Raw genomic sequence first — 14,314 nt, 5'->3', positions numbered from 1 at the left:
GTGTCAATTATTTCTTTTAAGCAGATGTAACACACTGTTTTAAAAATCCAAATCCTTTCTGTTAAACAATGGTTAACAAATGCTGAAACTTGAGCGTATTCTCTGAAGTTGTCTGATGTTAATGGAAATCACACTCAGATGATTGCTGTTTGGCTATTGTTTCATTTTAGTGACAACTCTCAGGTTTTTCAACCAGATGTCCTGCGCAATCGGAGGAACAGCACCACTGTCATGAACCGGCACAGTCAGGTAAAGACAACTCATGTGCGAGTGTGCATGCTTGCGTGTATTGTGCATTGTGCCCCCACCATGTTCTAGGTTCTCCAACTAAGGAAGTTAAACTTTCAGTGTCTTCCCTATCAAGCCCCTTCAATGAGATTACCTCTCCTCCTAAATTCCAGAGAATATAGACTCAATTTACACAGCCTCTCATCATGGAACAACCCTCTTATGTACAACCCTACAGAGTCAGCATAAAAGGAGGCCTTTGAGTCCATGCTGGATGTTCTGTAGAACAATCAATTCAGTCCTATTCACCTGCCCTAGCCCTGTAGCCCTGCAAATTTATTTCCCTTGAATTTTTTTTTATTCTTTCATGGGATGTGGGCATCGCTGGCTAGGCCAGCATTTATTGTCCATTCCTAATTGCCCTTGAGAAGGTGGTGGAAGTACCTATTCAATTTCCTTTCCTCCACATTTGTCAGCAGTAAAGTCCAGTTTGTTACCACTCTTTGCATAAAGAAGTTCTTCCTCGGATTCCCCCTGCATCTCTTGCCCAAAACCTTAAATCTGTATCTCCTAGTCCTTGTACCATCAGCTATTGGGAAGAGCTTTCCTTTGTCTACCTTATCTAAACCTGTCATAATCTTGTACACATATAGCAGATCTATTCTCAGTTTTCTTTGCTTCAAGGTAAACTGCCCCAGCTTCTCTAACCTATCCATGTAGCTAAAACCTTTCAACTCAAGAACTTTTTTGGTAATTTCTTCTGCACCCTCTAAAGGACCCTCACATCCTTCCGAAAGTGTGATGACCCAAACTGGCTGTAATACTCTAGGATTACTCTGGTCTAACCAGAGTTTTATAAAGGCTCACATAACTTCTCTGCTTTTGTACTCAATAACCCTATTTATAAAGCCAAGACCCCACATGCTTTGCTAACTGCTCTCCTAATATATCCTGCCACTTTTAAAGATTGATGCACTTGAATTCCTTGGTCCCTCTGTTCCTGTATACTCTTTAGAATTGTGCCATTAAGTCCATATTTCCACTTCCTACCCCTTCTGCCCAAACGCATCACCTCATACTTCTCTCTATTAAATTCCATCTGCTGCTTGTTAGCCCATTCTGCTAGCCTATCTGTATGCCTTTTTTTATTTGTTCATGGGATGTGAGCATTGCTAGCAAAGCCAGCATTTGGTGCCCATTCCTAACTGACCTTGAGAAGGTGGTGGTGAGCCGCCATCTGAATCACTGCAGTTAAGAGGGCAATTAAGAGTCAACTGCTGTGCTGTTTTCTGGAGTCATACGTTAGCCAGACCAGGTAAGGACAGAGTATTTCCTTCCCTAAAGGACATCAGTGAACCAGATGGGTAGTCAATTGGTATCATCCTTGCTATTCGCTATACCTCCAAGTTTGATATCATCAGCAAATTAAATTTTATTTGTATTTCAATACTCAAGTCATATACATAATCAAAAAAAGCACTAGTCCTATCACTGGTCCTTGGGGATAATCAGAGTCTATCATCCTCCAGTCTACAGAACAACTGATTACCACTATTCACTGTTTTCTGACCTGAAGCCAAATTATTTATCCAAGCAGACACTGATCCTCCTATTCCATGAGCCTCAGTTTTGTTCATCAGCCTTTTATTTGGTACTTTGTCAAACACTTTCTTAAAATCCATATAGGCAACATCCACTGCATTCCCTTCATCCACCTTACCTTCTCTGTTAATTCATCAAAAAAATTCAATTAGATTCGTCAAACACTATCTGCCTTTTACAAATCCATGCTGATGCTCCTTAATGAATTCAAACCTCTCCAAGCGTCTGTTGACTTTTTTCCCCTTTTTTCATATATAAAACCTTAGTGCAAATGGTCCCACTAAATTGGAAGTTGGCAAATGTTACACCACGATTCGAGAAAAGAGGGAGAGCGAGAGAAAATGGTGAACTACAGACCAGTTAACCCAACATCAGTTATTGGGAAAATGCTGGAATTTGTTATTAAGGAAGTCTTAACAATACAGTTAGAAAAGCATAGTGTGATTAGAACAAGTGAAATGGGTTTTATTCAAAGGAAATCCTGTTTATTTAGGGTTTTTAATAGAGTTTTTAGAGGATGTATCTAGTAGGATATTTAAATGAACCAGCAGATGTAGTATAGTTGGATTTCCAAAAGGTATTCGATAAGGTGCCGCATAAAAGGTTAATATGCAAGATCGGGGCTCATGGAGTTGGAGGTAATTTATTAGCATGAATAGAGGATTGGCCAACAGGTGGAAAGCAGAGAGTAGGCATAAACGAAGCTTTTTCAAGTTGGCAGGCAGTGAATAGTGAAGTGCCGCAAGGATCAGTGCTGTGGCCTCGGCTATTTATAATCTATATTAATAACTTGAATGAAGAGACAGAGAGTAATGTATCAAAGTTTGCTTATGATACAATGATGATAAGGTGGGAAGGTAAGCTGTGGAAAGGGCACAGAGAGGTTGCAAACAGATATAACCAGGTTAAATGAATGGGCAGCAAGACAGTAGATGGAGTATTTACAGGGAAGTTTGGTCAGAAGTTGAAAAAGCAGAATATCTTTTAAAAGGTGAGAAACTTGTAAGTGTTGATGTTTAAAGAGACTTGGGTGTGCTTGTACTGGGAACACAAAGTTAGCTTGCAGGTGCAGCAAGCAATTAGGACGACAAATGGCATGTTGGCCTTTAATGCAAAGGGATTAGAGTATAAGAATAAAGAAGCCTTGCTTCAATTGTATGGTTCAATTCAATGGTTATGGTGAAACCACATCAGTCTTTTCCACCATTCAATAAGATCATGGCTGATTTGTTTATGTTTCTAATTCCACATTCCCATCTACCCTTGATAACCTTTGATTCCCTTGCCTAACAAGAATCTGTCTACCTCTGCCTTAAAAATATTCAATGACCCCGCCTCCTGAGGCAGAGAGTTCCAAAGTTGTACAACCCTGAGGGAAAAAATTTCTCCCCATCTCTGCCCTAAAAGGGTGACCCCTAATTTTAAAACAGTGCCCCCTAGTTCTGGACACACCTACAAGAGGAAACATCCTTTCCACATCCACCTTCTCGAGACCGTTCAAGATCTTGCATAATTCAATCAAATCACCCCACATTCTTCTAAACTCCAGTAGAAACAAGCCCAGTCTGTCCAGCCTTTCCTCAGAAGACAACATGCTCATTCAGTTATCAATTTAGTAATAGAGTGCAGGAGGGCATGCCAGGAGCAGCACCATGCATATCTAAAAATGAGGTGTCAGTCTGGTGAAGCTATAACACAGGACTACTTGCATGCCAGGAACCATAAGCAGCAAGCGATAGACAGAGCTATGCAATTCCACAACCAATAGATCAGATCTAAGCTCTGCAGTCCTGCCACCTCCAGTCATGAACTGTGGTGGACAATTAAACAATTCATTGGAGGAGGAAGCTCCACAAATGGCCCCATCCTCAATGATGGGGGAGCCCAGCACGTTAGTACAAAAGATAATGGCTGAAGCATTTTCTACAATCATAAGCCAGAAGTGCTGAGTGGATGATCGATCTCGGCCTCCTCTTGAGGTCCCAGCATCACAGATGCCAGTTTTCAGCCAATTGTATTTGCGCCTCGTGATATCCAGAAACAACTGCAAAGGCTATGGACCCTGACAATATTCTGGCAGTAGTACTGAAGACTTGTGCTCCAGAACTTGCCATGCCCCTAGCCAAGCTGTTCCAGTATAGCTACAACACTGGCACCTACCTAGCAATGTGGAAAATTGCCCAGGTATGTCCTGTATGCAAGTAGCAGGACAAATCCAACCTGGCCAATTACCACCCCATCAGTCAATTCTTGATCATCAGTAAAATGATGGAAGGGGTCATCAGCAGTGCTATCAAATGGCACTTGTTGAGCAATAAACTGCTCATGGTCGCTCAGTTTGGCTTCTGCTGTGTCATTCAGCTTCTGACTACATTACAGCCTTGGTTTGAGCATGGACAAAAGAGCTGAACTCCTGAGGTGAGAGTCACTGCCTTTGACATCAAGGTGTCATTTGACTGAATGTGGCATCAAGGAGCCTTAGCAAAACCGGAGTCAATGGGAATTGGGGAAAACTCTCCACTGGTTGGAGTCATACCTAGCACAAAGAAAGATTGTTGTGGTTGTTGGAGGTCAATCACCTCAGCTCCCGGGCATCACTGCAGGAGTTCCTCAGGGTAGTGTCCTAGGCCCAAATATCTTTAGCTGCTTCATCAATAACCTTCCTTCCACCATAAGGTCAGAAGTAGGGATGTTCGCTGATGATTGCACCATTCACGACTCCTCAGATAATGAAGCTTTATATGTCGAAATGTAGCAAGACCTGGACAATATCCAGGCTTGGGCTGACAAGTAATATTTGTGCCACACAAGTGCCAGGCAATAACCATCTCCAATAAGAGAGAATCTAACCATCACCCCTTGACACTCAGTGGCATTATCGGCACTGAATCCCCCACTATCAACATCCTGGTGGGGTGGGGTGGTGGGGGGGTGGGGGGTGATGCAGGCCAAAGCCTGTCCACCATCTATAAGGCACAAGTCAGGAGTGTGATGGAATACTCTCCACTTGCCTGGGTGAGCGCAGCTCCAACAACACTGAAGAAGCTCAACACCATCCAGGACAAAGCAGCTGCTTGATTGACACCACATCCACAAACATTCGCTCCCCCCACCTCCGGTGCACAGTGGCAGCAGTGTGTATCATCTACAAGATGCACTGCAGGAGTTCACCAAGGCTTCTGAGACAACACCTTCCAAACCAATTACCACTACCATCTAGAAGGACAAGGGCAACAGATAGATGGGAACACCACCACCTGGAAGTTCCCCTCCAAGCCACTCACCATCCTGACTTGGAAATTTTTCAGCTGTTCCTTCACTGTCGCTGGGTCAAAATCCTGGAACTCCCTCCCTACAGTGGGTGTACCTATACCACATGGACCGCAGCAGTTGAAGAAAGCAGCTCATCAACATTTTCTAAAATTAGGGATGCGCAATAAATGCTGGCCCAGCTAGTAATGTTACATCCCATGAATGATTGAAAAAATCATCTCTGAACTGCCTCCTTCCTTAAATAAGGAGACAAAAACTGCACACAGTATTTGGGATGTGGCCTCACCAATGCCATGTGTACAGGAGCATAACATCCTTCCTCTATGTTCAATTCCTCTCGCAATAAAGGATAGCATTTCAGTAGGCTTCTTAATTACTTGCTGTACCAGCATACTAACTTTTTGTGACTCATGCACTAGACCTAGATCCCTCTGCAGTCGCTTTCCATTTAGATAATACTCTGCTTTTTTATTCCACCTGACAAAGTGAACAACTTCACATTTTCCCACATTATACTCCACCTGCTAGATTTTTGCCCACTCAACCTATCTATCTGTCTATAACCCCCTTATGTCCTCTTCACAACCTACTTTCTTGCTTATCTTTGTGTCATCTGAAAATTTAGCAACCATACCTTCGCTCCCCTCATCCACATCATTGATATAATTTGTAAAAAGTTGAGGCCCCTGCACAGACCCCTGTGGAACTCCACTTGTCACATCCTGCCAATCAGAAAAGACCTATTTATGCACACACTCTTCTGCCAGCCAGCCAATCTTCGATCCATGCCAAAATGTTACCCATTACACCATGAACATTTAATTTCTGCAATAATCTTTGATGTGGCACCTTATCAAATGCCTTTGGGAAATCTAAGTACAGTATGTCTATAGGCTCCCCTTTATCCACAGCGCACATTACTCCTTCAAAGAACTTCAATAAATTGGTTAAACATGGTTTCCCTTTCACAAAACCATGTTGCCTCTTCCCAATTACCTTGAGTTTCTCGAAGTGCCCACCTAGAACATCTTTAATGATTGATTCTGACACCTTCCCCATGACAGATGTCAAGCTAACTGATGTCTGGTTTCTGCTTCCATCACTTCTTGAATAGAGCGATTATATTTGCCACTTTCTTCCCTGAGGGTACCTTTCCAGAATCTAGGGAATTTTGTAAAATTAACGCCAACGCACTTACTACTTACAAAGAAACATAGAAAAAGGAGCAGGCCATTCGGCCCTTTGAGCCTGCTTCGCCATTCATCATGATCATGGCTGATCATCCAACTCAATAGCCTGCTTCCGCTTTCTCCCCATACCCTTTGATCCCTTTCGCTGCAAGAGCTATATCTAACTCCTTCTTGAAAACATACAATGTTTTGGCCTCAGCTACTTTTCTGTGGTAGCGAATTCCACAGGCTCACCGCTCTCTGGGTGAAGAAAGTTTTCCTCTTCTCAGTCCTAAATGGTCCACCCCGTATCCTCAGACTGTAACCCCTGGTTCTGGACTCCCCCACCATCGGGAACATCTTTCCTGCATCTATTCTGTCTCATCCTGTTAGAATTTTATAGGTTTCTATGAGATCCCCCATATTCTTCTGAACTCCAGTGGGTATAGTCCTAAACGACTCAATCTTTCCTCATATGTCAGCCCCACCATCCCAGGAATCAGTCTGGTAAGCCTTCGCTGCACTCCCTCTATAGCCTCAACATGCTTCCTCAGATAAGGAGGCCAAAACTGCACATAATATTCCAAGTGTGGTCTCATCAAGGCCCTGTATAATTGCAGCTAGACATCCCTACTCCTGTACTCAAATCCTCTCACTATGAAGGCAACATACCATTTGCCTTCTTTACCGCCTGCTGCACCTGCATGCTTACCATCAGCGACTAGTGTACGAGGACACCCAGGTCTCGTTGCACGTTCCCCCCCATGTCAATTTATAGCCGTTCAGATAATCTGACTTCCTGTTTTTGCTACTAAAGTGGATAACCTCACATTTATCCACGTTATACTGCATCTGCCATGCATTTGCCCACTCACTCAGCTTGTCCAAATGAAGCATCCCTGCATCCTCCTCACAGCTCACCCTCCCACCCAGCTTTGTGTCATCTGCAAATTTGGAGATATTACATTTAATTCCCTCGTCTAAATCATTAATATATACTCTGAATAGCTGGGGACCCAGCACGGATCCCTGCGGTACCCCACTAGGCACTGCCTGCCATTCGGAAAATGACCTGTTTATTCTTACTCTTTGTTTCCTGTCTGCCAACCAGTTTTCTGTCCATCTCAATACACTACCCCCAGTTCCATGCGCTTTAATTTTACACGTCGATCTCTTCTGTGGGACTTTGTTGAAAGCCTCCTGAAAGTCCAAATAAACCACATCCACTGGCTCCCCCTCCTCAACTCTACTAGTCACATCCTCGAAAAATTCCAGTAGATTTGTCAAGCGTGATTTCCCTTTCATAAATCCATGCTGTCTCTGTCCGATTCTGCCACTGTTTTCCAAGTGCTTAGCTATTAAATCTTTTCTAATGTACTCTAGAATTTTCCCTGCTAACAACGTCAGGCTAACTGGTCTATAATTTCCTGCTTTCTCTCTACCTCCCTTTTTAAATAGTGGGGTTATTAGCTACCCTCCAATCTGTGGGAACTGTTCCAGAGTCTATAGAATCTCAGAAGATGACCACTAATGCATCCACTATTTCTAGGACCACTTCCTTAAGTACTCTGGGATGTCAATCAAGCCCTGGGGATTTATCGGCCTTCAATCCCATCAATTTCCCCAACACCATTTCCCTACTAATACTGATTTATTTCAGTTCCTCCCTCTCACTAAACCCTGTGAACCCCAACATTTCTGGTATGTTATTCGTGTTCTCCTTTGTGAAGACAGAACCAAAGTATGTATTTCTTTGTTCCCTATTATAAATTCCCCTGTTTCTGACTGTAAGGGACCTACATTTGTCTTCACCAATCTTTTTCTCTTCACGTACCTATAGAAACTTTTACAGTCAGTTTTTATGTTCCCTGCAAGCTGACTCTCGTACTCTCTTTTCCCCTTCTGAATCAACCCCTTGGTCTTCCTTTGTTGAATTCTAAACTGCTCCCAATCCTCAGGTCTGTTTTCTTTAGCCAATTTGTATGCCTCTTCCTTGGATCTAATACTATCTCTAATTTCCCTTGTAAGCCATGGTTTGGCCACCTTTCCTGTTTTACTTTTGCGTCAGACAGGAATAAACAATTGTTGCAGTTTACCCATGTGCCCTTTGAATGTTTGCCATTGCCTGTCCACTGTCATCCCTTTAAGTAACATTTCCCAATCCATCATAGCCAACTCGCGTTATATACCATTGTAGTTTCCTTTATTAAGATTCAGGATCCTAGTCTCAGAATCAACTACCTCACTCTCCATCTTGAAGAATTCTATCATATTATGGTCGCTCATCCCCAAGAGGCCTCGCACAACTAGATTGCCAATTATTCCTTTCTCATGTCACAATACCCAGTCTAGGATGGCCTGTTCTCTAGTTGGTTCCTTAACGTATTGTTCCAGAAAACCATCCCGTATACGCTCCAGGAATTCCTCCTCTACGGTATTGTTACTAATTTGATTTGCCCAATCTTTATGCAGATTGAAGTCACCCATAATTACAGATGTTCCTTTATTGCATGCGTCTCTAATTTCCTGTTTAATGCTATTCCCAACATCACCACTATAGTTTGGGGGTCTGTATACAACCCCCACTAACACTTTTTGCCCCTTAGTGTTTCTCAGCTCTTCATTACATAGATCACTACATACTTCATTAGCTACTTCTTTTAAGACACTAGGATGAAGTCCATTGGGACCTGGAAACCTGTCAGCTTCAGTTCGATCAGTTTGCTCAATAACGCTTCCCTAGTGATTGTAATTTCACCAAGTTCCTCTCTCCCTTCCATCTCCCCCTTTACAGCTATTACTGGAATGTCTTTTGTATCTTCTATAGTGAGGACAGAAGCAAAATATTTGTTCACTTCATCTGCCATTTCTTTATTATCTGCTAGTAACTCCCTTGCTGGAGTTTTTTGAAGAGGTAACAGAAAACATCGATGAGGGTAATGCTGTTGATATGGTGTACATGGACTTTGAAAAGGCATTTGACACAGTGCCACACAACAGATCGTGAGAATAAAAGGGGCAGTAGCAAGGTGGATACAAAATTGGCTGAAAAGTAGGAAGCAGAGAGTAATGGTCAATGGATATTTTTTGGGCTGGTGGATGGTTTGTACTGGAGTTCCACAGGGATCAGCATTGGGACCCTTGCTTTTCCTGATGTATATTAATGATCTAGATCTTGGTGTGCAGGGGACAATTTAGAAGTTTGTGAATGATACGAAGCTTGGGAGTGTTGTAAACTGCAAGGAGGATGGTGTAGAACTTCAAGAGGACGTAGAAAGTTGGTGGAGTGGGCAGATAGGTGGCAGATTAAGTTCAATGTTGGGAAGTGTGAGGTGATGCATTTTTGGAGGAAGAACATGGACAGACAATATAAAGTAAAAGGTGAAATTTTGAAGGGGGTTCAGGAGCAGAAAGACCTGGGTGTATATGTGCATAGATCATTGGAGATGGCAGGACAGGTAGAGAGAGCAGTTAATAAAGCATATAGTATCCTGGGCTTTATTAATAGGGGATAGAATACAAGAGCAGGGAGGTTATGCTGAATTTATATAAGACACTCATTAGACCTCAGCTGGAATATTGTGTACAGTTCTGGGCACCACATTAAAGGAAGGACGTGAACACAATGGAGAGAGTGCAGAAGAGGTTTATGAGAATGGTTCCAGGGATAAGAAACTTCAGCTATGAGGGTAGATTGGAGAGGTTGTGACTGTTTTCCTTGGAGAGAAGAAGGTTGAGAGGAGATTTGACAGAGATGTTCAAAGTCATGAGGGGGCTGGACAGAGTAGATAGAGAGAAGCTGTTCCCGCTCGTAAAAGGATCGCAAACGAGAGGGCCCAGATTTAAATTGATTTGCAAAAGAAGCAAGTGTGACGTGAGAAAAAACTTTTTAACACATCGAGTGTGTGGAATGCACTGCCTGGAAGTGTGGTGGAGGCAGGTTCAATTGAGGCATTCAAGAGGGCATTAGATCACTGTTTCTATTCAAATAATGTGCAGGGAAAAGGCAGGGCAATGGCACTAGGTCAAATGCTCATTTTGGAGAGCCGTGTACACATGATGGGCCGAATGGCCACCTTCTGTGCCGTTAAGATTCTGTGATTTCCCCATTGTCACTCTCGAGAGAACCAATACTCACTTTACTTACTCTTTTCCTTTTTAAATACGTGTAGAAACTGTCACTATCTGTTTTAACATTTCTAGCTAGCTTCCCTCGTACCCTAGATTCTTTTTCCTGATTAACCTCTCGCGCTCGCGCTCCCCCCTCTCTCGCGCTCGCGCTCCCCCCTCTCTCGCGCTCGCGCTCCCCCCTCTCTCGCGCTCGCGCTCCCCCCTCTCTCGCGCTCGCGCTCCCCCCTCTCTCGCGCTCGCGCTCCCCCCTCTCTCGCGCTCGCGCTCCCCCCTCGCTCGCGCTCGCGCTCCCCCCTCGCTCGCGCTCGCGCTCCCCCCTCGCTCTCGCTCGCGCTCCCCCCTCGCTCGCGCTCCCCTCTCGCTCGCGCTCCCCCCTCGCTCGCGCTCCCCCCTCGCTCGCGCTCCCCCCTCGCTCGCGCTCCCCCCTCGCTCGCGCTCTCGCTGTTCTTTATGTTCTGATGAATGATCTAACCTGTCACTCATCCTTGTGCAGTTATGTACTTTTTCCTTAAGCTTGATGCTTTCTTTAACCACTTTAGATAAACGCAGGTATTGGGCCCTCCCCTTAGAATTTTTTTTTTACAGTAGGAATATACTTATTCTGTGTATTCAGAAATATCCCCCTAAAGTCTGCTACTGTTTATCTGTTGATCTATTCTCTAACCTAGTATCCCAGTTCACTTCAGCTAGCTCTGCTTTCAAGTCCACATAGTTTCCTTTATTTAAATTTAAAAAACTAGTCTTCATCCCACTCTTCTCTTTTTTAAGCTATATAGAAAATACAATCATATTATGGTTGCTGTTACCTAGGGGAGCCTTTACTCTGGGGTCATTAATTAATCCTGTCACATTACACAATACCAAGTCTATTCTAACCTGTTTGCTGGTTGGTTCCAGACGTGCTGCTCTAAGAAACTATCTCGAAAGCATTCTATAAACTCCTCATCCAGGCTGCTACTGCCAATCTGATTTTTCCAGTTTATATGTAGATTAAAGTCTCCTATGATTATTGCCATTCCTTTATTACAAGAACCCAATCTTTCTTTCTTGTATACTTTACCTTACATTGTGGTTACTGTAGGGGGGCCTGGAGACCACTCCCACTAGTGCTTTCTTTCCCCTACTGTTTCATCTCTACTCAAACTGATTCTACATCCTGATCTCCTGAACCAAGACCATCTCTAACTATTGCATCAATGCCATCCTTGATTAATAGTGCTACCCCTCCATCTTTACTTAGATTCCTATTCTTCTTGAGGGTCATTTATCCCTCAACATTCAGGACCCAATCCTTTTCATCCTGGAGCCTTGTCTCTGTAATGGTTATCAAATCATATTTACTTTCTTCATTGTGCGCTATCAATTCATTTACTTTATGAATGCTATGCACATTCAGATTATAGAGCCTTTGGTTTTGTCTTTTTGTTATCTTTGTAACTTTTAGTCCTGACTGTTGGTGTATTCTTAGGTTTTTTTTCTTCCAGTCCCTTCCTCCCATTCTCTGAACCTCACGGTTCAGGTATAGACCATCCCAACGGTACAGCCCCCACTTCCCTTAGTACTGATGCCAGTGCCCCACAAACCACTTCTCCCACATCAGAATTTGAGCCATGCATACAATTCCCTAACTTTATTTGCCCTATGCCAATTTGCACATGGCACAGTGATTATCACCTTTGAGGTTTTGCTTCTTAACTTGGTGCCTAGCTCTTCATACTGACCATGCAGAAACTCTTTCCTTGTCCTGCCTATGTTGATGGAACCTCCATGTATCATGACAACTGGATCCTCCCTCTCCTACTTTAAGGTCTTCTTGGCCCTGAGTTAATGCCCCGAACCCTGGCCCCGGGCAGGCAACACCGCCTCCTGGACTTTTACTCTTAGCTGCAGCGAACAGTGTCACTCCCCTCACTATACTGTCCTATACTAGCACTGCATTCCTGTTTGCCACCCCAGCCCCCAATTGAATGGGTTCCTGTACCATGGTGCCATGGTCAGTTTGTTCATCTACTCTGCACACCTCTCTTTCATCCACACAGGCAGCAAGCACTTTGAATCTGTTTGACAATTGCAAAGTCTGAAGCTCTTCCCCAACTGCTTGGTCCATTTACCTGCCTCACTCGTGGTCACATCCTCCTGTCCCTCACTGCTGACCAAAACAGTCGACCCTATTCTAAGAGTAGTCACTGTCTTCTGGAACAAAGTGTCCAGGTATTTCTGCCCCTACCTTATGTTGTGCGGTGTCTGCAGTTCTGGATCAATAATCCTGACCCCGAGTTCCTCTAGTTGCTTATGCTTCCTCTAAATGTGTTTGTCCTGGATTGCCTTGGTGTCCAGAAGCTCCCACATTCTACAACTGCAAGATAACACCTGCCCTGCCATTATTTTGTATGTTATTTGGTTAATTTAGTTTATGTACTTTCTTAATTAACTAAGAAGAATTACAACATAAACTACAATTTGCTATGCTCATTAAAAGCTAGTACCACCTACAACTAAAAGTTATACGTTGCTTAATTACACAACTATGTGTTTTAGGTATTTATTTCAGTTATGTTTATTTTAAAGTTTTACTTTGATTTATTTATCTTTTTCTAAATTTAATTGAATAAACTTGTATTACTCCCAAAAAGCTTTATAACTGGCATTACAAAAACCTTATTATAAAAAACCTTACAGTTACCGATAAATTACACCAACATTTAAAAGAAAATTAGCAAAATAAGTAAAATACTCACCAACCAATTACTTACCTGGCTCCCTATGACATCACACTTGATTTTCTCTAAATCTGGTCTGTCCACTGAGGCCCACCACAATCTAACTCCCTTATCCCCCTTAACCCCCTTATCTCCCGGCTCCTTCTCTCACACTCCCTTATCCCCCGGCTCCTCTCTCGCGTCCCTTTATCTCCCTTATCCCCCGGCTCCTTCTCTCACGCTTCCTTATCTCCTGGCTCCTCCGGCTCCTCTCTCGCACTCCCTTATCTCCCGGCTCCTCTCTCACGTCCCTTTATCTCCCTTATCCCCTGGCTCCTCTCTCATGCTCCCTTATCCCCCGACTTCTCTCTTGTGCTCCCTTATCCCCCGGCTCCTCTCTCACGCTCCTTCATCTCCCTTATCCCCCGGCCCCTCTCTCACGCTCCCTTATCCCCCGGCCCCTCTCTTGCGCTCAGACAGCTTGTTGTAGTGGTGGCACTGAGCCACTCTTGGTGATGGACATTGAAGTCCCCCACCCAGAGTACATTCTGCACCCTTGCTACCCTCAGTGCATCCACCAAGTGGTGTTCAACATGGAGGAGTACTGACTCCTCAGATGAGGGAGGATGGTAAGCGGTAATCAGCAGGAGGTTTCCTTGCCTATGTTTTACCTGACGCTATGAGATTTCATGGGGTCCGGAGTCGAAGTTGAGGACTCCCAGGGCAACTCCCTCCTGACTGTATACCACTGTGCCACCACCTCTGCTGGGTCTCTTCATGTTGGTGGGAAAGGACATACCCAGGGATGGTTGTGTCTGGAATGTAGACATACTCTCAATGTCAGGCTGTTTTGGCACTAGCCCCCAATAAGGAGGACTTTGCAGGTTCAAGAGGGCTGATTTTGCAATTGTCATTTTCATTGCCTAGGTTAATGCCGGGCAGTCCATCCAGTTTCATTCCTTTCAGACTTTGTTGTGGTTGATACAACTGAGTGGCTTGCTAGGCCATTTCTCTGAACATTTAAGAGTCAACCACATTGCTGTGGGTCTGGAGTTACATTTAGGCCAGACTCTGTAAGGCCATTAGTGAGCCAGATGGTTTTTTTTTAAAGACAATCAACAATGGTTCCATGGTCATCATTAGACTTTTAATTCCAGATTTTTATTGAATTCAAATTTCACCATCTGTGGTGGGATTTGAACCTGGGTCCCC

General features: G+C 43.8%; 1 protein-coding gene across 3 annotated transcripts in view; it reads left to right on the top strand.

The window, feature by feature from the left end:
• pabir2 (PABIR family member 2) overlaps window positions 1-14,314 on the top strand; it is a 170,938-nt gene that overhangs the window by 28,070 nt on the left and 128,554 nt on the right. For all 3 annotated transcript variants that reach the window (XM_041194832.1, XM_041194831.1, XM_041194833.1), the window contains exon 2: window positions 171-249. In XM_041194832.1, coding sequence (XP_041050766.1) covers window positions 171-249 — 79 coding nt within the window. The remainder of the gene's footprint in view (window positions 1-170; window positions 250-14,314) is intronic.

This window comes from Carcharodon carcharias, chromosome 9 (assembly GCF_017639515.1).
Source record: "Carcharodon carcharias isolate sCarCar2 chromosome 9, sCarCar2.pri, whole genome shotgun sequence".
Classification (NCBI taxonomy): domain Eukaryota; kingdom Metazoa; phylum Chordata; class Chondrichthyes; order Lamniformes; family Lamnidae; genus Carcharodon; species Carcharodon carcharias.
Note: the sequence above shows the minus strand (reverse complement) of the source record. Positions and strands in the feature narration are given on the sequence as shown.